Below are 27928 nucleotides of genomic sequence, written 5' to 3'. Positions count from 1 at the left end.
GACCATTCGTATTCATTCGAATGTATATTCACCCCTTTATTTTTCTAGTATTATTAATATGAAACAGCAAGGAGTGTGAGAGTAGATGGTGAAAACCAGGGAGAGTTCAAAGATGGCCTACAGAGGATCTGCGCTCCAGAAATCAAGAGCTGCGATAAGAGATCCAGCGAGCTCAGAGAAACGGCAATAAATCAATCTCATTTGGGACCATGGGCATCTACAGAGCGAGGTGTCAGATAAAACACGATGCGGCTTTGGAATCGCAGCACAGCTCCACCGGCACTTCCCCGGCCTCGGGCCCGCCTCCCAGCACGCCTTGCCGGGCACGCCCCTCAGGCGAGCCCCTGGTTCCGCCGGGCCTGCCGGCCGGGCCTGCCCGCGCCCTCCCGCGGCGGGTACGGTCGAGGCGGGAAAGCGGCCGGCGGCGGCGCGGGGAGGCCCCGGCAGGTGCGTGTGCGGCGGGGCCGGGGCGGGGTGAGGGAGCTCCGGCTGCTAACGGTGGGCTCCGAGGCCCGGGCCCGGCAAGGCCGACCGGACCCGAGCGGGTTCGTTGAGCGCGGCGGGCGGTGCCGGGGCCGCCCCCTCTCCCCGCTGCAGCTGCTGCTCAGAGGCCTGACTCCCTTTAAAACCATGAGCGTGCTAGTTACAGTACTGTGTAAAAACTGTGCGCGCCTAGCCTCTGCTTAGTGCACATTGACCGTCTTTTGCATAATAAAGGTTTCACCAGCAGAGGTTGTAAATGCTTCCCTTGAAAAAGCTGCGAGGGTTTTGCATTGCCCTCATGGCTGTCAGTGCTGCTCATTGCTGTGCAACAGGCCTGTGTGTGGAAATTACCTTTTCTAATACTGCCAAAGCTATTTCATGCACGTTGTGGATCAAAGACATTGCAAAGACTATGTAATAAACATTGAGGAAAAGCTAACATCCCCATTTTCTGAATACGGTTCAGACCGGGAGAAAGAGGTGTGTAAACAAGATCCTGTGTAAACAAGATGCTGGGTAAACAAGATGCACAAATGCAGGTTGAATAAGGTGGTGCTGTGATTTCCCGCTGCTCATGTCAATTTCGTTCTGCAGAGAGCTTCCTGTGGCATTTTTGTACATAATTAAGTAAACAAATTACGAAATTGACAATATGTGCTGTAGAGATTTTTGGGAGAAAAGTGGTTTCCCTGTTAAGTTCTGGAAGAGCAGCAGCTGTATAGACGTGTCAGAAAGGCGGTGTGGTTTGGACACCATAAGGAGGAGAAACACCCAGTCCATAGAAATCTGCTGCAAACTTGTTACAAAAAAATGAGGCTTTTCTAAAGAAGATTGCCTTGTTAGGAACCAGGCTACTGTGGCCTTTGCACTACTCCACTGGTTCAAATCTGTGTCTGACTCAGATTTTCACAGTATCCACAGTCACCAGTGATTTGCTGGCTTCCTGGAAGCATCTTTTTATAGAAGAGACTTTTGCTTTTGTTCCTCTGTTATATCATCAAAAGAGTTTTGTCTCACTTGCTATTAGCAAGCTATTGTCACGGCATATTATCTGAAGCTGTGCGGGAAATCATCCTCTCTGCTCAGATCCTTCTTTGTTTATATAGGGCCTGAAGGCTTTGTTCTAGTGTTTGAAAATGTCCACCACTATCATAGTGGCCATTACATCAGCTATTTATCTTCACCTGCAGTTACACTTGTATCTCTGCAGACCATCATCTGTTAAGGCTTTGACCCAGTGTTCTGTTTTCTTACTATAATTTAAGAGCATCTGGTAATGCAATGCAAAGTACACACAAATAGTGTTTCTGCAACAAGGATTAATCCTGAATTGGTAAATGTAGGACAAGTCTTTCCTCTGACTGAAAGCAGAAGAAAGGGACCTTCTTGCTAAGGAGAGAGGCTCATAGCATGTGCATTGAATCAGTTGCAATTTAATCGCCTGGAGCAGCGCCTTTGCTGGGACTGAGCCTGTCTCATGGCTGATCACAAAAGTGGGGCTGTGATTCACTCCTCATGGTTTTGTTGGAGGGCTCAGGTTCTCTGTGCAAAGCATGAATAGTAAGGCCCTTCTTTAAGTAGCTTGACCTGAAATCTGCAGGAAATAATCTGTTTATCTTTAAGTCAAAACCTTATCGTAGGACTTCACACGGTTCTCCTTTTTAAAACTAGATGTGGAGCAGGTCCTTTCCTCCAAGCCTGAGCCTGGGACTGACTCAGGAGCAGATGTGAGGGAGCCCTCTATTTCTGTGCTCATGCAGGGAGCAACTCCAGGATCCTTTTGCAGGTAAATCTTTGTATCTTTGCTGTTTATCGTTCTCTTCCTGGTCTTTAAGTTACTGGTACTTCAACAGGAATTCTGAAGTGAAACTTTCTTTGTGGATGTTGTTCAGATGTTTGAGCATTTGAGTCAGAAGTTTCCTTTTTGTCAGTGCATTAACAAAGGCTTTGGTGAAACACCTTTGGTCATTGAGTCAAACCCCTATGCCAAAACTAAATTATTTCACATGCAGTATTAAGATTTGGGGGAGGAATGTTTTTTCTAGGGTCATTTTATAAGATGGGTACCTAAGACTTAAGTGTAACTAGTTCTTATATAGCTCTTTCAAGGTGCGTTACAAATCAGGAATGTCCTTACTGCCATCATATAGATGGAAAAGAATGGATGAGTAGCTCAATATACTTGATGTACATGTGGTAAAAATAATGTAGATATGCAGAAAAAATCCAAACTTCAGATAATTTTGAATCCTTACGCCCATTTCCTAATCTGTGTTTGTGGCCTCTCTAAATGCTGCCTTGGTTAACTAAATTCCGGCCTGGTTAACTCAAATCTCAGGAGGCTGAGCCTGCTAACATACATTGTTAGTATTATATTTAACATTTGCTTTCATTTAATATGCAAGTTTGGCACACAGTAAAAATTACAGCTAGAATGTGGGGGGGAGGGGAAACAGAACAAACCAAAATGGTTTAAGAGAGTCAACCAAAATGGAGCGTAATTTTGCTGTGAAGACTTTTAGGGGTTTTCATGACTTTTCATCACTATCCCTCATTTTTATCTTCCTTGTTCTTTACAGAAGGATGAGTAAGTTTTATTCCCAAAAGCTCAAGATGTCTCGTGGGCAGTAGGAGTGAGGACTGGAATTGCAAGGACGTCTTGCACAAGATTATATCCTTAGCAGTCAGTAAGGTGAATAAAACCATTCATTTGGCCGTACTTCTGAGGTGTTAGTAGGATTGCACATAGTGTCAAAGTCTGTCTGTGGAATGAGTGACTTTACAGTATATTAGGTCTTACCTGCACTCTTCTTTCAAAAAGGGTTTTTTTGCCTGCTCCTCCCACTGTTTCCGGGAAGCTATACAGTACTAACTTAATTATGGTTACTAGTAGGTCAGACTAGACAGGAAAGGTGGATGGAAATCCTTCTTGCTGAGAACTCATCGAAGGATCTGGCTTTAAATGGAGTGTCTGTATATGAGGTTATGGAACAAATAGACAACAGGCAGGAACAAGTTGCCAAACCAGATGAAGTCCCCAGGGACAGTGCTGCTAATGATGGTCTCAGCAGCAAATGTGTCACTGCTTTTTAAAGAGGGTTCTTGGTGAAATCTGTGGACTGCAGACCTGGAAGTTTGACCACCAACAACTGAATTAGTAGAAAATATAGCAAGGTAGAATTGATGGACACCTGCATAAAGATTATATAGTGTGGGAGAGCCAGTGTGGCTTTTGTAGAAGAAAGTCATGCCTTAAAAAAATGCTGGAATTCTCTGAAGGTCTAAATAAGTATGTTAAGAGGTCTGGCTTACAGTCTGTACTCAGATTTCAGGAAGCTTTTAAACAGGAGCTCACATCTGAGCAGCCCTTGACATAATAAGGGACTTCCCTGTCGTAAATAAATGGTGCAAAGAAAGGAGAGAGGATGTGAGTAAGTGGGCAGCCCTTGTGGCAGCTGGAGGTCACCACTGCAGTGCCACAGGGATGTTTTGCAAATGACCTGGGAAAACAATATTTTCATCTGGCTTTATGTTATTTGAGGTGGTAAAGGAGAGGGCTGAGGGTGAAGAATTGCAAGTGTAAACTGATTCTTGTGGGTGGGCAGCAGTCCTAATTTCACACACATTTTTTTGGAGCTGTAATAACTAATTCTGTGAAGCTTTCCTCGTCAGTAAATCTCAGTTTGGACTGTTTTACACAGGCTCGGGGAAGACTGCGTAAACTCGCAGTTGCTAAGTACACAGAAGCTGTGCCTGGGTCAGAAGGTTCCGGCCTAGAGCTGTGGAGGATGTGTGAAGCAGCACTGTGTGCTTGTTCTGCTCTTCCCTGGGCTCCTGCTTTTGACCCTGCTGGAAAGCAGGATACAGGGAGAGGTGTCATTTGGTCTGACCCAGCACTGACCCTTTGTATATTCCCACATAAAATCTGTACAACTGGGAACTGGTACAAGGAGTTGTCTCTCTAGGAGTGACAACCTCCTTGTAGTGAAAGCTCATTAAATACATAAGGAAATACCTACGAATGCAGTGTCATTAGAAGGATTAAAGAAGCCTGTGCAGACTCAGTTGTGCCTTGACTCCAGGAGTGTCTGCTGCAGAACTGTATTTTACACAGATTTTCAGTGTCTTTTTGATTCTGGCTTGCAGGGTCCCTAAACACTTGCCTGAGACTAGCCCAGCAGTCCTGAACACTTAGGCACTTGTGCAGTCTTAACTCTCCATCTTCCTTTTCTGGCTTCCATATCATTTTTTGTGCATGTGTACACACATATGCTTAGCAACTTGTAGCTACTTTGGTTACAACCAGATTAGTAAAAATGTGATTAAACTCACAGCTGATTATAATTTGAGGCACAGAATTAGAATCTGTTTACTATACAAGCAAGAAAATCTAGATAGAAATGAAGAGTTCAGAATTTGTGTGTAGGCTTGCATGTGAAGAGATTGTGTCTCTTCCCAAGGTCATGGGGCTTTGGCACTTGGTAGGTACTGTCTTCTACAGTGTGCGTTTTCATAGGCAAGAAGGGTTTTTATACACAGACAACATCCTTGATAGAAAGTGCAGACAGGCTTTGAGGCATAGAGTTTTATGTTTCATATCTTGGTATGATCAAAGGGTAAACTGGGGTTTTTCTGGGTTTCTGAGATGCTATTGCAGTCCCCTCGTTCCTTGTGTTTGCTTTTAAAGCAATCGTATCTCTATGTGACCCATTTCTCATGACTATAAGGTGGTTTCCTGCTGCTGTTTCTAAGGAGAGTTGGAGATGCTGAGATCGGTGTAGGATCAGCCCATAGCAAAGAAATTGCAAGTGCCCTAAGGCTGCCAGTGGGATTATTTGCATGAGAGTGCTTGCAGCTTTTAAGAATTACTTAATTGGAAAGGCAATAAGGTGCCAAGCAACTCAGAGCCTGTTTCTGATGTCACATTCCATAAGAGCACGAATTACCAAATGAGTTAATGCTCCACTCCGATTGGCCGTGTTTCCAGCATGGCTTTATGTACGGCTGATGAACTGGAAGTTCCAGTTAATACTGTCAGAGGAGTCTGGAGGTGCTGTCTTCAGTGTGGAGCGTTCCCTTGATGAGCCCTTCCGAGGGTCAGTCTGACGTGGGGCAGTGTTCCTTCTCCGTCCCTTCCTTCTTGCAACCCCTTTTCCTATTCACACCCTTTCTCCTGGACAGAACTCTGATTTATGAAGGCAGCTTTGTCTGAGGCAGGCTGGTGACTTCTGACAAAATCTTTTAACAGTTCCCACCAGGTGAAAGCCACGGTTCAGAGCAGAATTCCTGGCACAGAGCTGGCCGTTCTTGAGGCATCTGACATCGCTGAATTATTGCCATAAAGAATTAGATGTTCAGAACAAAAATAAACACATCCCACCTCTCTGCCAGTCGTGCCGATGTGATTCTGTTTTTGCTGCCTATATGTTTGTGTCTGGATTCTTCTGAAGTGAAATGTAACACTGCTGGGGAACTGGCACTGGTGGGTGACCCAGAGAACAGCAGTGCTGAATTCATTTCAGTGTAGTTCAGGGGAAGTATTGCTGGTGGATGTTTCTTTGTGAGAAATATAAAGATTGGGTTTGATGGTGAAAGTTTTTGTAGTCATGTTGTGAAAAATAAGTGGCAACAGCTACTTATGTGTATACCTCCCTTGCAGGTTAAGCTGTATATAGGATTCTTTCTCCATGTCTAATTACGTATGATGTTGAACCTTTGCTTTTTTCCCTTATATCTACGTGTGGTAGAATTTCAGAACTGATGAAGCATCTTCTGAAACCTGGTGTCTTTGCTTTCTCTTCTAAGAGTCCTTTTTTGAGGCTGACACTTTTAATATTTAGTGCCAATGGGGAAATTTTACAAGTTTGGTTTCAGCTTCTTCTTTATTCAGTACAGTAAAAGTGCATTCCACACTATTTTCATAGCCTTTTGTATAAAAAGGGCTAAAAACCATGTCCAGCAATGCCCCAGTTGGGAGATGGTCTTTTGCTAGACCAATAGCAAACCGCAAATTGTTGGTGCACTGTTGGTATTGTGATTGCCAGCTCCAAAATCCCATTCAAAGTGCTTTATACAGTGAGTAAGTGTTTGTTCCTGTTTGACAGGTGTGAGGACTGTGACACAGAAAAAGAAACGTTAACTTCTTGAAGCTCGCACAGTGAATTGGCAACGGACCTAGAAGAACAATTGCAGGTTACACAGTTGCCTCAAATACACACCGTTGGCTGGAACAGACTATTCTGCATCCTTCTGGTAGGCTGAATTTAAAGCTTATTTTGTGGAGGTTCTAACACAAACATTTCTACAGCATGATAAACAAGTTTGTGGCTGTAAATAGGACATCTCCAACTCAAATGGTCTGTGTCCTGTGGAGTTTTAGATTGTGATCCAGTTACATTCCTGTTTAAAGTGATTGATACATCACTTCTATGGACTTTCAGAGTCAGCACAATTTTTGAGGTGGTTATTTCATATTTTTTTCTGTCCTCTCAAAAGACTACATTAGTTCTAGGTTAAAAGTACATAGTGCTGGTTTGTCTTTGTTTTCTGTGTCTGAATTTCCTAACCTAACAGCAAACTTATTTTTACTGCTAAGTGGAGCAGAGTTGATTTTTATCCACAGTCCTTAAAAGACAAATACTCAAACTGCAGTTTTCTATTTGCGGATCAGTAGAGCTCAATATTTGCCCAGCTTGATGTAGACACAGCTAAATCTGTCACCTGCTTCTGTAGTTTGCCTAGCTTGTCCAATTACTTATAGCTTTCAGATTCATTGTTATGGAGAGATGTGTAAAAACAGGAGTTTGTGAAAATGAGTTACTTTTAAATAAGCTTTGTATTCCTGATTATGTTTATATTAATTTTCTAGAACAATGCCAAGAAAAAGAAAGCTGCTGGCTCAGTTAAGTGCTCTCCAAAGCAACTCCAGCTTCCCTCCTTTTGATGCCTTGGACAACCCGAATGCTACGCCTGGCGTGGATTCTTCTCCAAAAAGCAGCAAATATTTTGCTATAGAGAAAAAAACACCTTCCCAGCTAGAAGCAGATTTTTTCAACCAGCCCTGTGTTAGTCTGGCCAAAGCCTTTCTGGGACAGGTAAGACGTGAGCACTGAGATTGCCGTACAGGAGCATGTGCTAGCTAATAACTTCGTGTAAAAGGGTGAAATTTATTTTTTGCCATTTAACTGCAGGGCTGTGCTATTTTAGGAATACCGCTCTCGTTCCTTCTCTTGTTAAGTTCAGCGGAATTTAAAGACTAGTAGCCAAATCTATTTTGGATTAAGTCAGAGGAGTAATTTTCCAGGTTTAGTTTATTGTCACACTTCAGAATTAGTTTTTATGGAGTTTGTCTCCCTTTTTTTCTGGTTTACTGAAATGCACGTTGCTGTTTGTGGTTTGATGTTTGTTTCAGGCCTGTTATTTTCTTTTCAGGTATTTATTTGGTTTTGGCTCTTGCTTAGCCCAGTGGAAAGTAATGCTCTGCAGTCAGCAACATCTTCCCTGCCTCTGTTTTTCTATCCTGTGATACTAATCGCATGGCAGGCCCTTGGCCTTTCTTCACCAGTATCCACTGTGCTCGAATATTTCATTCTTACCTGCAAGTTCAACAGCCTGCTTGGTACTTTCTGTTCTGCTGCCCTGTATGCTTTGAAATTTATCTTTCATCACAGTGTCACAGTATCACAGTATGTTTGGGATTGGAAGGGACCTCAAAAGTTCATCTAGTCCAATCCCCCTGCTGGAGCAGGAACGCCCAGGTGAGGTGGCACAGGAACATGTCCAGGCGGGTTTGAATGTCTCCAGAGAAGGAGACTCCACAACCTCCCTGGGCAGCCTGTTCCAGTGTCTGTCACCCTCACTGAGAAGAAGTTTTTTCTCAAATTTAAGCAGAACCTCTTGTGTTCCAGCTTGATCCCATTACCCCTTGTCCTATCATTGTTGGCCACTGAGAAGAGCCTGGCTCCATCCTCATGGCACTCACCCTTTATATATTTATAAACATTAATGAGGTCCCCCCTTAGTCTCCTCTTCTCCAAACTAAAGAGCCCCAGCTCCCTCAGCCTTTCTTCATAAGGGAGGTGCTCCACTCCCTTAATCATCTTCGTTGCCCTACGCTGGACCCTCTCCAGCAGTTCCCTGTCCTGCTGGAACTGAGGGGCCCAGAACTGGACACAATATTTCATGCTACCTGCTTGTATTTTTGCCGTTGTGAATAACTTGTTGTCAGTACACACAGTGAGCTCTGGATCAGTCCTGAGGTTACTAACACAACCGTGCGAGGCAGCGCGGGCCCCAGCGTGAAGATGTTCAGGTCTCCACAGTTAAACTCAACTTCACTCTGAAAACTGCTGTTCCTGTCTTTTGTTTCTGGGTATTCAAGCCATTACCTGTTCATGTAAGGACCTTCTACCTTATCCCATTGCACAAACTTTGAGGTATCTTTGGACATTGTAGAAAGAGTGAGCGAAATTAAACATGTCTCTTCTGCTTAGTGAGTCCTTCAAAAAACTGTTTCCATGGGAGGGAGTTCCTCTGGTGTTTTCCCCATAAAAAGCTTCAGTCTGGGATCTCCTAAATGCAGCTACAAAATGTGGTTTTAGTTTCACTGCTATGGTCTTATCTTCTCTGAGTATTTTTGTACCTTTATTGTCTACAGGGTGAACAGACTCTCTGGGTTCTCATTAGTTTAGATAACTTCAGGAATTTGTTCCACAAACTGTTAGTTTTGGCCTGTCGAACTGTGTCTAGCTTTTTTATTGTTATTTTCTAAGGATACTGTCTTGCTGGCAGCTGATGCTTTTGCTCTGCTTTTTAACCCTGCTGGTTTTTTTCTGGTCTGTCTTAACCTCTCTCTGATACCGATGTGTGTTTGCTATCTTTATAGACATCCTGCTAGTGGCTCGCGTTTCCAGCTGTAACCTTTGGCTGCCTTTTTAAGTTCTTCCTAACAAGCTTTCTTACTTTATGTAGCTTCCCCTTTTTGCTGGACCTTAATCCTTGTGGAAGGACACTGACCTTCATACTTCACAGTCATGATAAAACCTTGTTTTTCAGGGATAAGTCTTTGGAAAAGACTTTGCATTTTGCTCGGGATCAGTTTGAGAGTTTAGTCTTTTCTTGTGAGAAAACACCATTTGATGATGTCTAAAAAACCATTGCCTGTGTCCTGTTCTACTGTGATATTTACTTGGTCTACATGAGAATACCTGAAGTTGCCCAGTTTTGATGCATTTTTTGTTACCTTAATGACTCCAGTATCATTCTGTATTCAGGTACCCTGGGCAGATGATACTTTACTCCTAATTCAATACTTTTCCTACTTAGCCATAGAATTACAAGCCAGATTATTTATATCTTTAGATTTTCTTTAAAGTATCACTCCCAGTCTCCCATGACTCAGTGTATTCTCTTGTTTTCTTAGAATTATAACTCGTATCGGTAATTTAGTGTTTAATTCATTATCTTCTTTCTACTAAATTTTGGAGGTGCTTGGTGTATTAATATTGCTTAACTTAAACATGATACTTGAGTTCTTGGAAACAAACAAATACCCAAAAACATACACGCAATAAATGGCCTCTCAACATGAACAGTCATAACACCAAGATACATCCTCAGTGAGAAATAAAAACCTCTATAAAATAGTTTACTGTGAGGTATTGTGAATGATCACCATTTTTTAACTGTTTTAACTGTGAATATTTGGTGTGTCTGAGGAGTCAGGGAAATGTCTGCATGTTTTAAAAACCATAACCTAACCATTTCACCCTATTGAAAGAGGAATGTGGCCACATGGGTGTGTTTTTGGGTGTCTACAGGCAGCTGCTAAATCCCAGTGCTTTTCTGAAGTCACTGCCTTTTCCATAAAAACAATCAACTGATTGTTTTCAATAATTTGAGAAGTGCTGTAGGGAAACCAGGATACACCAGAGCTGCAGCATTGGCAACTGTGCTGGAGCATCCGTACTGGGCTGGGTAATAACTGCATCGGCAACCCAGCACAAACATCTGCTAGGAATCAAGCTTTGTTTTTCGAAGGTCATTTTTGAATGGCTGGTTTTCAAATAGGGAAGCGCTGAATACAGTATAATTAATCTGATAGCTGTTGCCTGAATGAGACTACTACAGTATTTCTTAAACACACATTAAATAAGTTTAGAAATCAGGTCAAACCACAAGAAACTTTGTACAAAGTTTATGGATTGTTTTATTTTTAAAGATAATCTTTTCACTGTTGTGTTTTTTGTTCCTCTGCATCTGCTTTGTTTTATTTAAGGAGGTACCAGCAGCAAGGAACGCGCTGTAATAACAGAGATGTGCTGTTGCCTGAAGCCAGTTCCCAGCTCTCCTGCACTGCCCCTCTCTGTGCTGCAGGGAGTACAGAACTCACATCGATACCCACCCTGGTCAGGATTAGCTGTGGTTAGGGACTAGGACTCATTTGAAACATCTCTATGGAGAAAGACTATCAATAATAGGAGTTATTTAGTTGTGCCACTGTCATATTTCTTCTAAAGAATCATGATGCTTCATGGTTGATATTGGTGATGCTTTTTGCCTTAAATGTGGTGGATTGGGGTGGACAGTACAGAAAAAAACCACAAAAGCAGCCCTGTGGGTTTTATTGTATATAGGATCGTAAATTGGTTCTTTATGATGCTGCCACATCTAGACACTCTGGGCGTTTTGTGCGGTGAATGACAGGTAGGAACTTATTGTCTTGGGCTGTGACCTGGACAGTAGAGGCTGAAAAAGGTGACGTTACAGACCAGATTGCTGGATGGAGGGGAGAGGAGAGCAGGCAGCACCATCAGGTCCTTTTTTCCAGCTTTGTTTTCACAGCTCTTGCATTCTGGTTTATTTTGTACAGAAGGTTGCTAACTGATGCACTCTGACCTCTCTTTCAGATTTTAGTTCGCAAACTTCCTGATGGCAGAGAACTCTGGGGGAGGATTGTTGAAACAGAAGCTTATCTGGGTGGGGAAGATGAAGCTTCCCACTCGAAAGGTGGGAAGCAAACTCAACGAAATGCAGCAATGTTCATGAAACCAGGAACTCTGTACGTGTATCAGATCTACGGCATTTATTTCTGCGTGAATGTTTCCAGCCAAGGTAAGCTGAGGCCTCAAGAGATTTAATCCCTACAGCGTCGGGCTGATATTTCAAGCTACACTTGCCTTGTTGCAGTCACTCGTGAGCTCCCTATGGCTCTGTAAAGTCAGAATGGCAGGGAACTGGGGATAGATGGCGAATTATCCATCAGCCTCACAAGCAGGACCCATCTCCAGCTGCACAGTGACCAGCCCAGTTGGGTTTGGTCCCAGCTGGGTGAGCTGTTCAGGCACAGAGGTAAAGACCAGGGACTGGAGGAGAATCTTGATGGGATGGAGCTTTTGGTTTTGATGACCTGGGCTGCTGCCTGATTCATGTGATTCAGTGAACTTTATTCCTTCAAAGTGGTGATGTAGTCCAATGACAGCCTAAATCTTGGTGTCTGCTGTCATGATAAGAAACTCTTCTGTCTCCCACCTTTAGCTTCAGAAGCCATAAATGTTGAGGAAAATAAAAAGGACTGCGATGTCCTAAGCTTAAGCAAGGAGTCAATGTAGGAGTATTTTAGCTGCTTTGCTGTATCTTAAAACAAAAAGAAATAGCCAAATCAAAATATTCAGACTGTTACAGAATCTTCAATCTTCTTTTATTATTCTCAAGATAATATAATTAACCCCTAATCAAATTATTCTGGAAGTTACTGAGACTCGCCTTCAATAGCTCCTCTTAACATGCAAGTGTTGCTTGTTTTTTTTTTTTCTCTCTTGTAAGAATGAGTGTTTGCCTTGCAATAAAGCTATTAGTTAATTAGACACCGTGAAATGGCAGCAGGTGTTTCTTAGATACTCATTTTGCTAGAAAAAAATTCTCAAAAAATAATTTCTTTTTTTGCCATTTCAAAGATACAGCTTAAAAAACCCACTGCTGGTGTATTCCTAAGTGGAAAGACCAGGAATCCTCAGGTTCTGGCCTTTGGCCAGGAGACAGCACAACAGAGCCGGTGCTGCTGCAGAGGAAGGAGAAGGCTCTCGGTGGAGGTCTGGAGTCTGGTGGATGAACACATGGGAATTTAATTACCTTGTCTCTGCCAAATCTGTCCAGATAATGAAAGCAGAATGGTTTGTTTTTCAGGATGGGATTCTTAGTGTTCGAAATGTTAGGAATAATAATTTTTATTTTAAAAAGAGATGCTTAGCCTTTAAATTCTAAAAATATTTGAAATTTATACTTTGGGAAATTTTGCCTTATATGCCTCTGTTTAGAGTGTTATAGCAAACCAGTTAAAGAGATCACTGTTGCGATGAATTTAGTTGGATTTTTTGTTATGAATGTGTTGTCCCGCACGCAGCTGTGCTGACACCGAGCAGAGCTGCCACTACCAGCTTTGTCAGGGACACGTTGCAGTAAATAGCGTGGCTGTGCGTGCTGTGTGTCACAGACACATCTACGTAAGTGGGATTTACTCCTTCAGCGTGTTTGCCCATGTGCAGATGCGTTGAAAGAAAGATTCTGAGGAGGAATCATAACTTGAGATGCTTTTCTCATGTAAACATAGATGGAGAAGCCTGTCCTGTCATTTGGCCTGAGGGAAGGACGAGGAACTCGTCTGTCATGGTGACACTGATGCACTTGAAGAAGTCCATACGGAGTGACATGAGAATTAGGGGAAAACCTGAAGCTGATTTCAGATAAATCAGTTCTAGAGATTTTTCCAAATGGCTCTTGCAAGATGTTTCTGTTTGGCCATCGGGTGGTTTGCATCAAAATACTCATGCAATCATACTCTGATTTTTAACAAAGCATTTATTTCTGGAGACTGTTGGAACAAGCACATAGATTTAACTGAGATCTAGTGTGGTTTTAGGCAGTTTATTAAAGTTAGCACAAACTAATAATCACAACTGAATTCTTAGCTGACTTATTAAACTCTCTAGTTTTGTAGTGTAGGTAAGTTCCTGTGCTGCTTAAATTACAGGATCCTATGGGAAGGAAGGTGAGCAGTTCAAAGAACCAGTATATCTGCTGAAGCAGAATCATAGAATTGTTCCAGTTGGAAGAGACCCTCAGGATCATCAAGTCCAACCATAACGTAACTCTAGCACTAACCCATGTCCCTAAGAACCTTGCCTACACATCTTTTAATCCCCTCCAGGGATGGTGACTCCACCATTGCCCTGCACAGCCTGTTCCGGTGCTTCACAACCCTTTCTGTGAAGAATTTTTTCCTGATACTGGCAGTGACTGCAGTCCTGCTGCTGCTCAGCCATCGAACTGAGTGGCCGTAGAGCTGATTTGGAGCTGTCCTGTTGGAGGATGGAGCTCGGAGCGCTGCGCTGCCCCTGTGCTGCCTCTGCCTTCTTGGCACAGACACTGCACGGGGCTGTCAAAGACACACGCGCTGTTGGGACCCGGCAAGCGGCATAAATTGGATTGTTAAAGCAGCAAAAAGTAATTTAACACTGACTTGAATTATGCTGGGCCCTTCCTGGTCCTTAATCAGCTCAGGATCTGAGGCCTCTATGAGATGTGCAAACCTTTATATGCTGCTCGTAATTGCTCTCCTCTGCTTAGCTTATCAAGAGTGGGGTATTGGCTCGTGAGACTCAGGCTCTTTAGAGCTCTCTTGATATGTAACCTTGCAGCATCATCTGTTTTATTATTATACCAGGTGGAATAAACCTTCTCTCCTGTTTTCTGTATTTGGCTTAAGCTAGACTTCAGGCTCAGCACTGTCCCTCGGGGACAGGAAAAGGTGTGTCACCAGCAGAGCTGTGCTGGGTAGAGAGGCTACAAAAGCACAGAGTCGACCTTGCGAGCCACCACCACGGCAGCGTCCTCAGCGGCGTGAGTGTCCCAGCGCAGCCCCACGCTGCCAACACCACCAGCAGCGCTTCAGCTGCAGCTTCTTGTTTCGTCACCTCGCTGGGGCACGAGGTCGTGGCTGTTGGCACGTTCAGTCGAGTTCACTTGACTGCATCTTTGTGTTCGTAAAATCATAATGAGCTGAAGGGTGGCCTCCAGTATTTTTTGTCGCTGAGGAAGCGGAGATCTTTGTGCACATCACTGGGATAAAGCTGCATCATGTGGGATTTTACTGTGAGAGGTCGTCCCATCACTGGGTCGAATACTGCTACTGCCTGAGGCCATGGTGAGCATCACTACATTGTTTTTTTTGAGAAATCATAGATGATAGAGGAAGAAAAGTTTATAGAAAAAATTAGAGTCAATGTCTTTCAGTGTGTATGAATCCTACAGCATATCCTGAGCAGCACAATAATGTTAGTACAAGGAGCTTTCCCTGGGGTTAAGACGGATGTCAGGGTTCCCTCACTTCAGGAAAAGCGTAAATGCCAGTCAAGCTTCTCTTTGCTGTGATTTGTTTCTCTGGAAATTGCCAAGGTGTGTGTTTTGCTGCCAGACCTGAAAGAACAGCTTGTAAAATCGAGATCCCAGTGATGCTGCACCCAGGGTCGCACCGCATGGACCCTGACTTTCGCATCCTAGACTGGGACTTTGCAGGAGAGTTTCGGGAGCAGTGAGTCAGATGGGTGGAGAGAGCAGAAAAGTTTCTTCTCTCCAGTGGCCAAGAGCTGTTTCCAAGAATGGGAACTGGAGCCGTTCCAGGGAAGGAGCAGCAAGCTGCGCAGTGGGGGTGTGGGACTTCCCTGTCGTTTTATGATTTCTAGCTGCTCGGGAGAGAATTGGCCTCTGCAGTGTTGTTAAAATAAAACTTCTGATGTGAAGTGTGCTCAGGAGGACCCAAACAGCAGCCCAGGGATATGGGGACAGAGTGGCAGTAGCTCATCGTGGCATCTCTGCACTCTCACCCTGCCTGCTGTCTCCACCTCTTCCCAAAGCTCTTGTGTTGCTCTCACATTCGGGGGCTGCTGGCTCAGAGCAGAGAGCAGGGTCTGTGTTGCAGACAGACAGAAAGAGTGCAGAAACTTTGTGGTGGAAATGCAGAAAGCAGCCAGAGGCAGAAGTGGCAGGTACCCCCTGCCCCGGCTCTGCTGATGCTCTGGCAGCACCTGCAGTTTCTCTGACTGCCTGTCCCTCTTCACTTGAACTTCCAAGGACTTGGTTCAATTCAAGCGTAACCACGGTTTCCACTTGCATTTGTGGTGGATGAAAGCAAGGAGTGTAATTAGCGATTGCTCAGAATCCCACAGTTGTTCTTGGCGAGTAAGGTAGCAGCCTGATGCGAAGGGTGTTTCTTTGTGCACGGATAAAAAGCAGAATTAGGATATGGAGCATGTTCTTAAAAATCTAAAATGACCTTTGAGCTCTAAACCACTGTAGTAGAGGGAGGCAGCTTTTGGCTGCCAGATTAGCATCAATCCCCTTGCTCAGGGAAGGGAGTGCCTGGGAACAGATTGCTGGCAGCTGCTGGAAATAACTGTTGACTTCACGGAGCTGAACGGAGGGCAGTGGGGGCTCTGAGCAGGTTCAGGGCAGGAGCCACACCTCAGAAAGCCAGAAATCAGGTCCTGGGTTGACAGGCTCAGCTGGGAGCCCAGAAAGGTAATTTAGTGTGGGATTTGTACAAAATATGAGAAGGATTCTATTTTTGGAAACTGCGGGTCCTTGGGGATCTGTCCGTGCCTAGAAAAAAAGCCTTTGCCAGGCGGGAGCGTGGCTCCAGATGTTCGGGGCTGGGGAGGGGATTCTTGCGGAGCAGCAGATGCTGGCGGGGAGGAATGTGGTGGGCGGCCCCAGCACAAGGGGAGCTGTGTGGGGCAGCACACAGGCCGCTTCACCAGGCTCTCTGCTCACCCACTCAAGGTCAGGAGAAGACCTTCCTTGCTGTCCAGTGGAAAATACCAAGGAAGCGTTTATGTCCCACTTCGGCTGGAAATCCTTGTCACAGGGGAATGTCTGTGCTCAGAGCTGCACCTTTGCTTCGCTGTCACCAAAATCATGGAGGGCAGCTGCTTACAGCTGTGGGGGCCGGAGTTCCCTCAGGCTCCTGGCAGGGTGGCAGATTGCATTTGAGAAGAGAATCTGTCAGTTTTCTTCCCTTCTTGCCATAGAAAGTTCTCTGCTGAAGTGGTGCTCCCGGGGCCTTGCATCCCACAGCCAGAGCTGGTGCAGCCCCGTCCTGCCCCAGGTCTTGTGAGAGCTTCCCTGGCACAGGGCTGGGATCGCGCTCTGGTGTAGCCGTTACCCAAAGCCATGGCCACCCCCGCTGTCACAGCTCCAGCTGGGTGCTGCGGTTGGCACTGCCTGCAGCCAGGGCTCCCGCAGCAGCACCAGCAGCAGCCGCTCCCAGCGCCTGCAGCTCCTGCCCAGGTTTCTCCCTGTCCAGCCTCACTGTGCTGGCAGCATTCGGACTCATTCCTCCTCTCCTTTGTTAACTGGAGTTCTTGTAATCAGAGTTTATTATGAAACCTCTGGGTCTGGGAGCAGCTTTGGGTAGCTGTGCCAAAACTGAACCATATGTGTATTTATTCCTGACCATCACGCTGACAGAAGAAAAACCTCTTGCCCTCTGGCAAGCCTTGGAGCAGCAGCTAGACATAGGAACATCAAGAAGTGGGGTTGGGGAAGAGCAAGTCAACACTGGTAGATAAAGGACGTGGAGCTATGGGACATGGGACACACAGAAAAGGGAAGAGAGTGCACTGACTGCAGGTTAGGGGCTGACTCCAGGGCCTGGTATGTGAAACAAAACAGCCTGAGAGAAGGACAGACCCTGTGGTTGGACCTGCAGCCGGTTCCCTGCTCCGTCAGGCTAAGCTGAGCCACAGCTAAAGCGCTTCTGCCGGGGCTGGATGTTCGTCACCAACTACCCTGTACTAACACGTGGTTCTTATTCTGCGCAGGCGAAGGGGCTGCGGTGTTACTTCGCTCTTTGGAACCTCTTCAAGGTTTAGATGCGATGCGTGAGCTGCGCAGCGCGTCAAGGAAGGGAGCCACAAAGGTGCTGAAGGACTGGCAGCTGTGCAACGGGCCCTCCAAGCTCTGCCAGGCGTTTGGCATTGATAAGGCTTTTGACCAAAGGGACCTGACTCAGGATGCGGCCATCTGGATGGTACCTGGACATGACCCACCAGGGGAGCAAGACGTGGTGACCACAACAAGGATTGGTATCGGCAACAGGGGAGAGTGGGCACAGAAACCCCTCAGGTTTTATTTACGAGGAAACAAATTTGTGAGTGTTGTAGACAAGAAAACAGAGAAAGAGATGGCAGCAATGGGACAGGTCTCCTGCAGCTGACGAGTCTTGCAAGTGTGCCACCAGCCGGGACCTGAGCTGTGCTCTGTATGACAGCCTCAGGTGGCTTGGAGGATTTTAACAATAAACGTACTTTATCACAACGAATGGGGCAAGGTAGAATTTTATTTGTGGGGCAGACTGCATGGGGTCTCCCAGCCAGAACCGAGGCCACTTTCTCCCTTGGAGCGGATCTAGGCCTAATTAAGGGAGATGAGTGGAGAAGGTTCCCAGCGCTGACGTGCGGTGCTGCTCCCCTCAGCCCCGGCCCCTTGGTTGCTGCAGGGAAGCAGTCAATAGAGCAGATGGCAGCAGGGCTGGCTGGAAGGGGCAGAGCTGGGAGGAGGCAAAGGGGATCTTACTGTTGGCTACAGCTGCCTCGTGGGAGGGGGCAGAGCCAGGCTGCTGTCAGACAGGATGAGAGGCAATGGCCAGAGCTGGAAAACAGGAAATTCTTATTAGCTGTATGGAAAAAGTTTTCACCATGAGGGTGGCCAAACACTGACCAGGGGCCCAGAGAAGCTGTGGGACATTCACACCTCCACTGAACAAGCTCCTGAGCAACCTGATCTAACACATTTTCTTTGAGCAGAGGTTTGAACAAAAGACCTCCAGCAACTCCTTCCGACCTATGCCGGTCTATAACCTCCAGCTTGGAGACCAAGAATGGTTTTTTTTGTTTGTTTTCCCAGCTGCTTTTGAGACCAGTTCAAAACTTAGCAGTGTGTGAACCCCAACACAGAGAAAGTGCCAGTGCTGAGACTTGTGACGTACAGGGGGAGACAACCTCTCGGATTTGGGGCAGAACCTGCAGAACAGCAGCCACACTGGCAGGCTGAAGGACGACAGGGACACAGCCCACCCTCAGCTTAGCGTTCACGTGTGAGCAAAAAAGATCGAGTTTTTCAAAACCCTTGTCCCATCACATGAAAAAAAGCCCAGTTTTGTTTGGCCCTTTCTGAAGAGCACTGTTTATACCAATCTCAGTAGCTCACCTTGAGACACAGTTGCTGGGGGCTGCTTGGGACTGCAGCCTTACAGCAACACAGATCTGATTTTTAGGTCGGGTATTGCTTTTGCTCTTCTATAACATCCCTGCTTGCAGCTGCAGGGCAAGACTCACCGAAGGGACCATGAGTAGCTGTCACCGGGCTCCCCTGTGCCTTGCTGGTGGTCGATAAGTTGCATAAAGCTCATGGTTTCTCCCAGTTTGCGTGGGCAAGTGAAGCTGCTGTGTGAGAGCCTGCAACTGGGAAAAACTCCAGCTTGTGTGTGTGGTACGAGGGAAGGTCTTAAGGAGGAGCCTGACAGTCTTACAATGAACGCCACACCCCTGGAAGCCACCAGCACGGAGGGAAAGGTCTTCCCTGGATACACAGCACAGAGCAGGGGGCAGCAGTGGCCTCAGGCATCCCCAGAAACAGCACTGTCACCCCTTGTTCCAGCCCCAGCCCAGCTGGAGGAGCAATCCCAAACCAGAGCAGGACACAGCCGTGTCCAGCCCTGTGTCTGCTTCCCTGCAGCCACAGCCATGCTTGAGGGAGGGCAATGGAGAAACCGAACAAGCCCTGGGGGACAAGTTTGAGTGTCCTGAGCACCAGCCTATGGCTGGGCAGAACTAAATGTCCCTGCACCAGCAGCTTGGCCAGCTCAGTTCCGTCCAGCTCAGCAAACAACCACCTCGCCCCCAGCCAACAACTGGAAAGCCTGCAAACCCACAAGCACAGGGGTGCTCGGTCACAGCCATGCCCCAGTAGACAGCAATAAGGAGACTGGTGAGAGGAAATAATAAGCTGTAACACAGTGAGCAAGTCATTAATGAAACTGTTTACTTGTGATACTTTGCCTTCCTACCTTTGTCCTCAGTGCTGCCAGGTGGAAATCTTCTTGGCCTTTCCCGCCAGCCCTGGCAAGGGCCGTGAACCAGCAGCCCCTGTGCGGCGAACGTGGGGCAGCAGGAATCCATGCTGTCCTGCAGCCGAACTCGCACACACCGGCCTCGGCTGTTCCCACAGGGAGCAGATGGGAAATGGAGGCACGGAGCGAAAAACCTGCTATATGTCACATGGCAAGAAGGAATTGAATTCACCTCCTTTAGTTTTCAGTGTCTCTTCCTTTGCCAGTAGAGTCATTTTAAGAGGGACTGAAATACTGAAATCACGGGGTCCTCGTGGCTAGTCACCACCAGCACGCTGCGGAATTTGTCAAACAGCATCAGCAGCTGGGAGCGACGCATGTTCTCGTTGTACATGATCTCCTCCAAATGGTGTCGGCCTCGGAAATAGTGCAGCAGCCTGTGGGGAAGGAGCAAGGGAGGCACGTGGGCCAAAAGCAAGTGAACACGGCAAGAATGGATATTGCCACCCTCAAGGTTTCCTCTCCCACAGGACACAAATCAGGAGGCGTTTGGGCTGCATCCCTCATTCACGTGAAAAGTGAATTACATCAGTTCTTACCCTGCTTAGCACCGAAATCCCCTGGAAAAGCAGGGGACTTCTCCATGTCAGGGCTTTGCAAAGGTCCTTGTATCAAAAGGTTTCCTAGCCTGGGGCATTTCCTGAGATTGTCAATTTTCAACATAATTTTGACTCGAGAAAGCAAGGGAACACAAGTGCCAACAAGCCTTGAGAAGTCAGGACGTGGCAGATTCAGTTCTGCTCCTGGCTGGGTGTGCAATGCCCTTTGTCACGCTGCAGCATCAGAAGCCCAAGTACGCTGGCTTTTAGAACTAAGAGCATATTTTCGCTCACAGCAGCCCAAGGGCTGGGTAACTACAGGTCACACACTCTTGAGGTGTGGTTGGCTTGGCACAGGCAGAGCAGTCACAACAGGGAGATGGAAATTTTGGTGACAAGCAGCCACAGAGAAGCTCAGGAAGTTACAAAGCCCAACAGCCAGAAAACCATGAAGTCTAAGCTTAAACTGCACCGGCTTCTTAAATTCCCAGTTCTCTTTAAATACAGTCAGCACAGATAACTCTCTGCTGGCCACCAACACGCTATAGGCAGCAGATACCCTGCACAATCGTGGCTGGGTCTAAGACAAACTGCAGCAAGTCCCTGATGGCTGGGGACCTGCGCCCCGGGGACCCTCAGGACTGTGACATGAAGCTAAGCCTCCAAAGCTCGAGTTTGCTGCTCAGTCTCTTCATTGTCTTAACAACCTCCCAAATGTAGAAACCATACTGCACATGTCACTCAAACAGTCCTGCCCATCAAGACCCAAACACATGCCAGAATCACCTCCCCAGCTACGCAGACAGACGTGCGTCTGCCTGTGTTACACATCACGCTCTGCCCTGCGCTCCAGCAGCTCTTGCTCGTGTTCCTGTACCCAGCTGTACTTCAGGAACATGCTGGCTGGCTGCTTCGTGCCAACTGACAGTAAAACTGAGTGGAGATGACCAGATCTGCTTTCCAACTCATTCAGACAGCCCTCCCGCAGGAACAGCCCTCGGAAGACACCAGCATCCCTTAGAGCATTCCTGCCTGTGTTCACACGCCAGCAGGATGGGGTAAGGGCCGACGTTTGCCTGCCTGGCTCCCACTGCTCCTGCTGGCCCCTCCTGTCACCCACCGCCCTTCCGGGGTGACCACAGTCACTGTGCAACAACGTCCCTCCATCACAGCCTCCCTCTGTGCTGCACACAGTAGGTTTCACCTCTCTCCGCTGCCATTTCTGTCTCTCAGCTCCACAACTTGCCGTGTCCCTTCTCACCCCGCTCTTGTTCCCCAGACATCAGAACCTCGCTGTCTCCTCCCCGCAGGCAGCCCCAGCACCCTGCACGCTGCCTTCTGCTGTCATGTCACCCTCATCTGCCAGCACTCAGGCTGGCACCATTCTGTAGCACAGAACTGCTCTGTACCTGCAGTACAAACAACAGACGGACAAGCTCCACTCATGTTTGCCTTTCCACTATCTGGGCTGGGCATTTGCCTTCTGCAGTGTCTCCTGCTGGGCATTTAAATCAGGCTAACTGGCCTCATCCCCCATGCCGATGGCAACCAGAAGCAGCCATTAGCATGGACACTGTCAGTTTCTATGTGTATGTGTCAAAATCAGACCATTCCCTGAGGTATTCACAGAAATTACTGTATATTATATCTTACAACTTGTATCACTGTACAAAAAGTTATTTTGAACAAGATTATTAAAGCTACATATTCTTTCCCTTGCACAAAACTGCTCTCTGCCGTTGGCCGTGCCCCGTCTGCCCTGAAAATGATTACGACCTGGCTTTTAACACAGCACAGACCAGGCAGGAGTTTTCCAATACATAAATCCATCCTGTATTAAAAAAGAGTCTGGATTTGCAACTGGTCAAGATGAAGTGTGTTCCACTCCAATAAAAGCTAGAGAGGATATTAAAGAATATCACAAAAATGCCGGCTGGAAGACACGTCCGAAGCCCGGTCCAGCACCCTGCTCCAGCAGGACTGCTGCCAGCGCTGCAGCTTTTTCTAGCCAAGCTCTGAAACTCTCCAAGGATGGAGATTCCCCCACAGGCCCGGGTGACCTGTCCGGGGCTGCACTGCCCTCTGGGGAAGAAGTCTTCCCAAATGTCCAATTAAAATCTACAAAGCTTTAATGTGGGGCTCACAGCCCCAGGGAAGACAGGCACTACCTTTGCTTTTTTGGGCAACAAACATTTATGGGATCCAAAAAGGATGTAAGATGGCACTTCTTGGAGCAGTAACACGGCACCGGAGTCCCTCTGAAGCTGCACAGATATGTCTGTGGACAGATGTGCACTTCCAGATCCAGATGCAGTGGTGGAAGATGATCGCTTTCCATTGCTCATGGCTGTTGTTCTTCCTTCAGGTTGTAAGAGCTGCCCCTCTAACAGCAGCGTAGTGTTATTAGACACTAAAAAAAAAATCATCTCAGACTAGTGTTTCAAATAAAATCAGCTTATTTCTGGCCAAAGAGATAACCCTTCCACCAGCACTGCTTGAACACGGAGCAGAACTGCCCACAGTTCGGTGCCACCAGCGCAAGAGCAAAACAAAACAAATCCTGACAGTGATTCCACACCCACGGCCTGGGAGAGAAGCCATAAACAAAACCTCAAACTGTCTTTAATTCACTGCCTAATGTGCAGTGTGGAACACTTTGTGTACATTACCGGAGATCCAGCTCAAAAAGAACTTGTCTCCTTAAGTGTACTTCTGGAAGGACACGCCAGCCCTCCTCCAGCAGCACCTAAGGAAAGAACTTGGATTTCAATTCACATTCAATGTTACGAGGGGTTAACGCAGCCAGTCCTGGAACCAAGCTTCAGTATTCCTTATTTCCCCTTAAGGTTTCTGTCTTGCAAATACTGGCTGTGCACAGCAATGCACAGGCACGAGCTCCTTCTTCGTCTGTTTAATGAGTAACAGGCGTTGGGAGGCACAGACAAGAAAATGTATCGGGATGAACTTTATTGCTATGCTGAAAATAGCCCATCCCTTGGTGCGCACACAGCTATGCTCGGCAGGGCAGTTGCAGTATATTTAGTGCACCAACTCTGCATTTATAGCAGGAGTTTGTTCTGGGAGGCAGCTGATGCAGCAGAGCTATTTGCCAGAGCACAGCCCTCATTAGGCTGCTGTTCCTCAGAAAGACGCAAAAAGAGGAGCTGGCACAGTAATGTGTATGGGGTAACGAGGGAGATCCGCTCACTCCCTGCAGCGGCTTCTCCACAGTTGTTTACACTTTCATTAAGAGCAATAGCTTTACCCAGACACTTGTCTCTGATGGCTTACAGCACAAAAAGACAGAAAATACACCCACAACCTCCAAGTTACAGTGTCTCATAAAGCCACCAGTAACCAAGAGCGTCTTGCATAAACACTTCTGTTTGTACACTCCAGCATCCCGCCCACAGGACCCATGTGTTTATCATATCTTGTCCCTTCCTCACTGCTGACTTGACTAAGCTCTGCAGTTGTCAAATCTATAGTAGAATGGAAATTCAGACTTAGCAAAGCCATCTTGGGGATCTGCAAAAGAACCTGGTGCAGAAGCAAACTGCGAAATAAACGTTGTTCAGGCAGCTGCCTGGTTACAGCAGCTGATTTTATAAAGAAATCAAAGTAATTTTTTGCATCTGCAATTCCAAAGCTCTCAAACAGCTGTTTTACCCAGATGAGGGAAGCGTAGGGGAGCAATCACAAAACCCTTTCCTCTGCCTAGGATAACAAAGATCTGCATTGCCACTGAACTGGTCCAAAGCATCCCCCACAAATTCTGTCTTAAGATATCACCAGTTGTGATTTTGGTTTCACTTTCCTTTCTCACTGGTTTTGTAATGACTTATCTGGTAATGAGGAAAACACATTTCAAAGTTCTCAAATGGCCAAAGTGCTGCCTTGCAATCAGAGCATATCCTCTGAGCAGAAGACGGAGAAGGAGACGAGTAATTCAGAGAGCAGTTACTACCCACAGCCTTGGGAGAGCTCTGTGAAAATACCTGAGCACAGCACAGCTGCAAACTAAGTAGTATTTTCTTGCTATTACAGTTTCTCCAGGCTACTTGACTACATCCATCCGAGGGCGAGCCCCAGGTTTCCAGGGACTCACCAGCTGAACCTGGGAGGAATAGGAAAAGCTGCAGTACTTGCCTCAGGTGCTTTTCAGCTCCACAAGTATGAAAACCCATGAAAGCTGCATTCCAGTGATGCCACTGTGTTTTAAAATGCTTAGGAGGAAAAAGCATTTCCCCCCACACCTTCTTCCCAGCTGGCTGGTTAGGAAGTCATTCTGCTTTTCACCACGTGCAGAACCACATCTTGCATATTTTTGTTGTGTTGAAATTTGTAACAACAAAACTGCATACTACTAATCACACATCCTAATGACTTTAACTTAACTAACCTAACATAACAAGCAGCTCATCTCCGCAAAACAGACCTTGAAATGTTTGTCGACTGGTCTGTGAAAGCATTCAGGCCGGCTTTGTGCCTGATGCTCTTTGTCTCATATTTGCATGGAGTTTGCAAACCTTAAAATAAAGGATAGCTGGCTTGGAAATATCAACGGACTCAACACGACAGCATCAGCACAACTAGGTCTTTCCTTAGAAGGTTTTTTTAGGCTATGCAGGGTTATGTTTTCCATGTGTGGACACAGGAAAATTGGCAAGGAAACAGTCAAGTCCCTGTTGTCCAACCATACCCACGATGCTCCTTCACACACCCACAACTCTTTGTTAACAAGTGTTCTTGTGATGTGTATCTTAGCTTTTTGTCAAACACTGATGCGCACAGATGAAATAGGTATAAGGGGAACAAACCCGAAAAAATTTATCCTCCAAAATCCCAAGCGAACGGGATTTGCTCAGAGTCCACACCGATCCTTCAGCAAAACAGCAAGGATAAGGAAAAAAGATTCCATTCTGCACTTCTCATTTCCTACCTTGCAAACATGCGAAGATCTTCTGGATTTTGGGCAGCAGGGACATTAAGGATCGCTTCCCGCTCGTGTTCCAACAAGCTTGCCAGGAGATTCTCCGTCATCCTTTTATTTAGGGGTGAGTCCCCACCAGGTATCAACTCGGCACTGGAATTATCCATGCTAGGGCTTGTCAGAGTCATGTCGTCACTGCTAGCTATCAGGGCAAGAGAGAAAGACACAGAATTTCTATATTCCTCAGCATAATGACGCAAACATTATCAATTCAGCCTGTTTCTATGCAGAATTTCCCAAGAATCACGTCAGATTTTAGAGCAAAGAAAGCGACTCTCAAAGTGCTACATGTATCTGCAATTAGTCACACGACAACACAGTCATTTTCTCAATGGGAAAGTCAAATGTTTCAACAAAGTCATCGATTTCTGTGGAAAATTGTACTTCTGGAGACCATAAACAGTCCATAAAAAGCATCTGAGAAGAAAATTCCCAGCCAGCTCTGCTGGAATACCATGAAGTGGTAACATGAAAAGCCTAACAGCACAGAAGGTGGGAGCAAGCAGACAGAGAGGCCAAGAAGCAATATCCTCTTGTGAGCGAGCCAGAATAAGCAGATCGCAGACTCATCTGACTCACGTTCCAAGATTTCTGCCCTAATTCATGACTTCTGTAAAGCTGAAAGTTGTAAAGAGAATCTCTCCTGATATCCAACCTCAGTGGCGTTCTAAGAATGCTGCTCATAACAGCACAGGCAGGAAAGTTTGGGGATTTCGGCATTCTAGCTGATTTATACTCTTGAAAAAATCCTTTCCTGGAATCACCCTGAGAATGGCACTGAGGAGATTAAAGAAATCACGAGACATGAACAGACATCAGCCATTTGCGAGAACAACAGCTAGCTCTGCATCTCCTCAGGTGGCTCTACAGCCCACACAAACCAATGCTGTTTGAAACAAACTCATCATTTTCCTCCTCTCCTGAAAACCAAAGTTCATGCAGTAACAGTGGTGCAGGCAGAGGAACATGCCGGTTACTTTCGAATAGAGCAAGGAAGTAGGTTACTTTGGAGAAACAGAAGTACCTCTGATAAAACTACTTTACATGACCAAAATTACAATGCACTACTTCTTTTTATAAACAAGCATTTTAGGTCTAATAGCCCTCAAGACTGATCAGTGCCCAGCTCTAAATTTAAGAATGGCAGGACCTAATTAGCAAGCACTCCAGCAAAGATGCGTTGTCCTGTTACCAATGTCCGATTACCCTGGGCATGGCTAACGGCAGCTCCAGCAGTGGGCTGCAGTCTGAACAGCAGAGAAAAGTGTGCTCATACTTGGCGAACCAAAGCTGAGAGCATTGGGGGTGCTTAAACTTCGGCCTCCGACTCTGGCAGTGAAGGGCATGTCTTCATCTTGCGCTCGGAAATCCTCCTCGTTTGGTGGCACCATCAGACAGACGTACGTGTGAAGCTGAATAAGAAGCCGATGTTGGAGCATCCATATCACCATCTGAATGAGCTGAGTCTGCAGAGTGAGAAATGACATATTAAAGACCCGTGAAATAAAATACAGCAGGAAAACAATACACAAAGGTTGGGCTTTGTGACTAAGAAGTCGCAAGGAGTAATGCTTTCCACCCCACACAACAGTTTTATCTCTTCTCCAATCATAAAAAAAGGTGACCAGGCACACATGTTCATCACACCCAAAGCCTTTGTGGATACTTAGGCTGTAATCAAACCTTTAATGACCAGCATGTCCTCCTGCTCCACTGACCAGCACAGCCAGTGTCCTCAAATGAACCCGTCCTGCCCCTGTCCATGCCTCCAGCACCTGCAATGTTCCAGCAGAGCCGCTGGACGCCCTCACCACATCGTGCTTTAGCCGTACAAATGTGGCCATACAACCCCACGGGGATCTGTTCTGTCCTCTGTAAACAGAACAAGTTTAACAGGTGCTAAAATAATGGGATAATCTTCCTTCTGAGAGACCAGACATGGGACATGAGTCATCCAGCTGCAGGCTCTCATGCCCGTGGCCCAACGGCATGAGCCCAGAGATCAGTTTGCTGGTTTCCAGACAAGTCCCACTAAAATCAGTGATCACCAAAGGGTTAATCCCAGAGTGATGAGATTAAAGTGCAGCCAGGGAGCGGGCAGGGTGAGGGGGCAGAGCTGAAGCAAACAAGGCAAGTGCCCAGAAGTAGGAACCGTCTTTTGTCAGATGGGGAATCACTGCACAACCACAGGAGAGACCCCGGAGCCCAGAGCTCTGCTGGGACTCGGCGACGCAGAAACAGCACAAGCAACAGCAGAAACCTTCCCAAGAGGCAGCAGCTGCTGCCAAGGAGTCCCCTCTGAACACAAAGGGATCCCCCTTTTGCTTGCCATCCCTCTGCAAGAATAGGAGAGGCCCAGCTTATAAGACACTTTGGTTTCTGGCGTGCAGACAGGCAAGATTTCAAAAGCGCCGAGAGATGATGCTCATTTTAAACAAACATGCACAACACCTTTGTGTCCCAGGGGCTGAATACCCGCACAATATCCCCAGAGCGATGCTGAAAGCAGCAGGCAGAGCAAGGAACAAGCGTCTGTAGGTTCCTGGCATGGCCCATTTTCAGGAGTTTTGGAGGAGCATTCAAAACGCATCATCGTGTCTGAATTTCTGCACAAAAAGTCTTTTCATATCACTGCAGGCAACCCTTCCCATGGCTAACGGCCCTGAGAACACTGATTCACTGACAAAAGCTGTTTGGGGATTTCATAGCAACCAACACTGTTTTGGTGAG

General features: G+C 46.4%; 2 protein-coding genes across 10 annotated transcripts in view; one reads left to right on the top strand and one right to left on the bottom strand.

The window, feature by feature from the left end:
• Positions 1–311: 311 nt before the first annotated feature.
• MPG (N-methylpurine DNA glycosylase) lies at positions 312–17857 on the top strand. Of its 2 annotated transcripts, XM_065030722.1 has the most exons (7): positions 312–447; positions 2155–2269; positions 3063–3175; positions 6588–6735; positions 7352–7577; positions 11391–11595; positions 17358–17857. In XM_065030722.1, exons 5-7 carry the CDS (start codon positions 7356–7358, stop codon positions 17750–17752), a joined length of 822 nt encoding a protein of 273 aa, XP_064886794.1. In that variant the 5' UTR covers positions 312–447; positions 2155–2269; positions 3063–3175; positions 6588–6735; positions 7352–7355; the 3' UTR covers positions 17753–17857. The 2 variants fall into 2 exon arrangements, with proteins under 2 accessions (XP_064886794.1, XP_064886795.1); XM_065030723.1 differs by lacking the exon at positions 3063–3175.
• The window catches only part of NPRL3 (NPR3 like, GATOR1 complex subunit), a 45910-nt gene continuing 35839 nt past the window's right edge, over positions 17858–27928 (bottom strand). For 5 of the 8 annotated variants that reach the window (XM_065030721.1, XM_065030719.1, XM_065030718.1 and 2 more), the window contains 3 exons: positions 26475–26664; positions 25148–25340; positions 19557–20043 (listed from right to left, as the gene is read on the bottom strand). In XM_065030721.1, coding sequence (XP_064886793.1) covers positions 19878–20043; positions 25148–25340; positions 26475–26664 — 549 coding nt within the window. In that variant the 3' untranslated portion in view covers positions 19557–19877. Of the gene's footprint in view, positions 18187–19556; positions 20044–22874; positions 22952–25147; positions 25341–26474; positions 26665–27928 lie in introns of those variants that run through there. The other 3 variants (XR_010466315.1, XR_010466314.1, XM_065030716.1) reach the window with 2 other exon arrangements.

This window comes from Columba livia, chromosome 15 (genome assembly GCF_036013475.1).
Source record: "Columba livia isolate bColLiv1 breed racing homer chromosome 15, bColLiv1.pat.W.v2, whole genome shotgun sequence".
In the NCBI taxonomy this organism is placed as follows: Eukaryota; Metazoa; Chordata; class Aves; order Columbiformes; family Columbidae; genus Columba; species Columba livia.
This window is presented reverse-complemented; position numbering and strand designations above follow the sequence as displayed.

What these genes read in the sequence shown, in the direction of transcription:
- MPG (XM_065030723.1), top strand. Translation starts at nt 7,356, where the DNA reads ATGCCAAGAAAAAGAAAGCTGCTGGCTCAGTTAAGTGCTCTCCAAAGC. An exon ending in CCAAAGCCTTTCTGGGACAG is followed by an intron (nt 7,578 to 11,390) that starts GTAAGACGTGAG and finishes CCTCTCTTTCAG; the next exon opens with ATTTTAGTTCGCAAACTTCC. An exon ending in CGTGAATGTTTCCAGCCAAG is followed by an intron (nt 11,596 to 17,357) that starts GTAAGCTGAGGC and finishes TATTCTGCGCAG; the next exon opens with GCGAAGGGGCTGCGGTGTTA.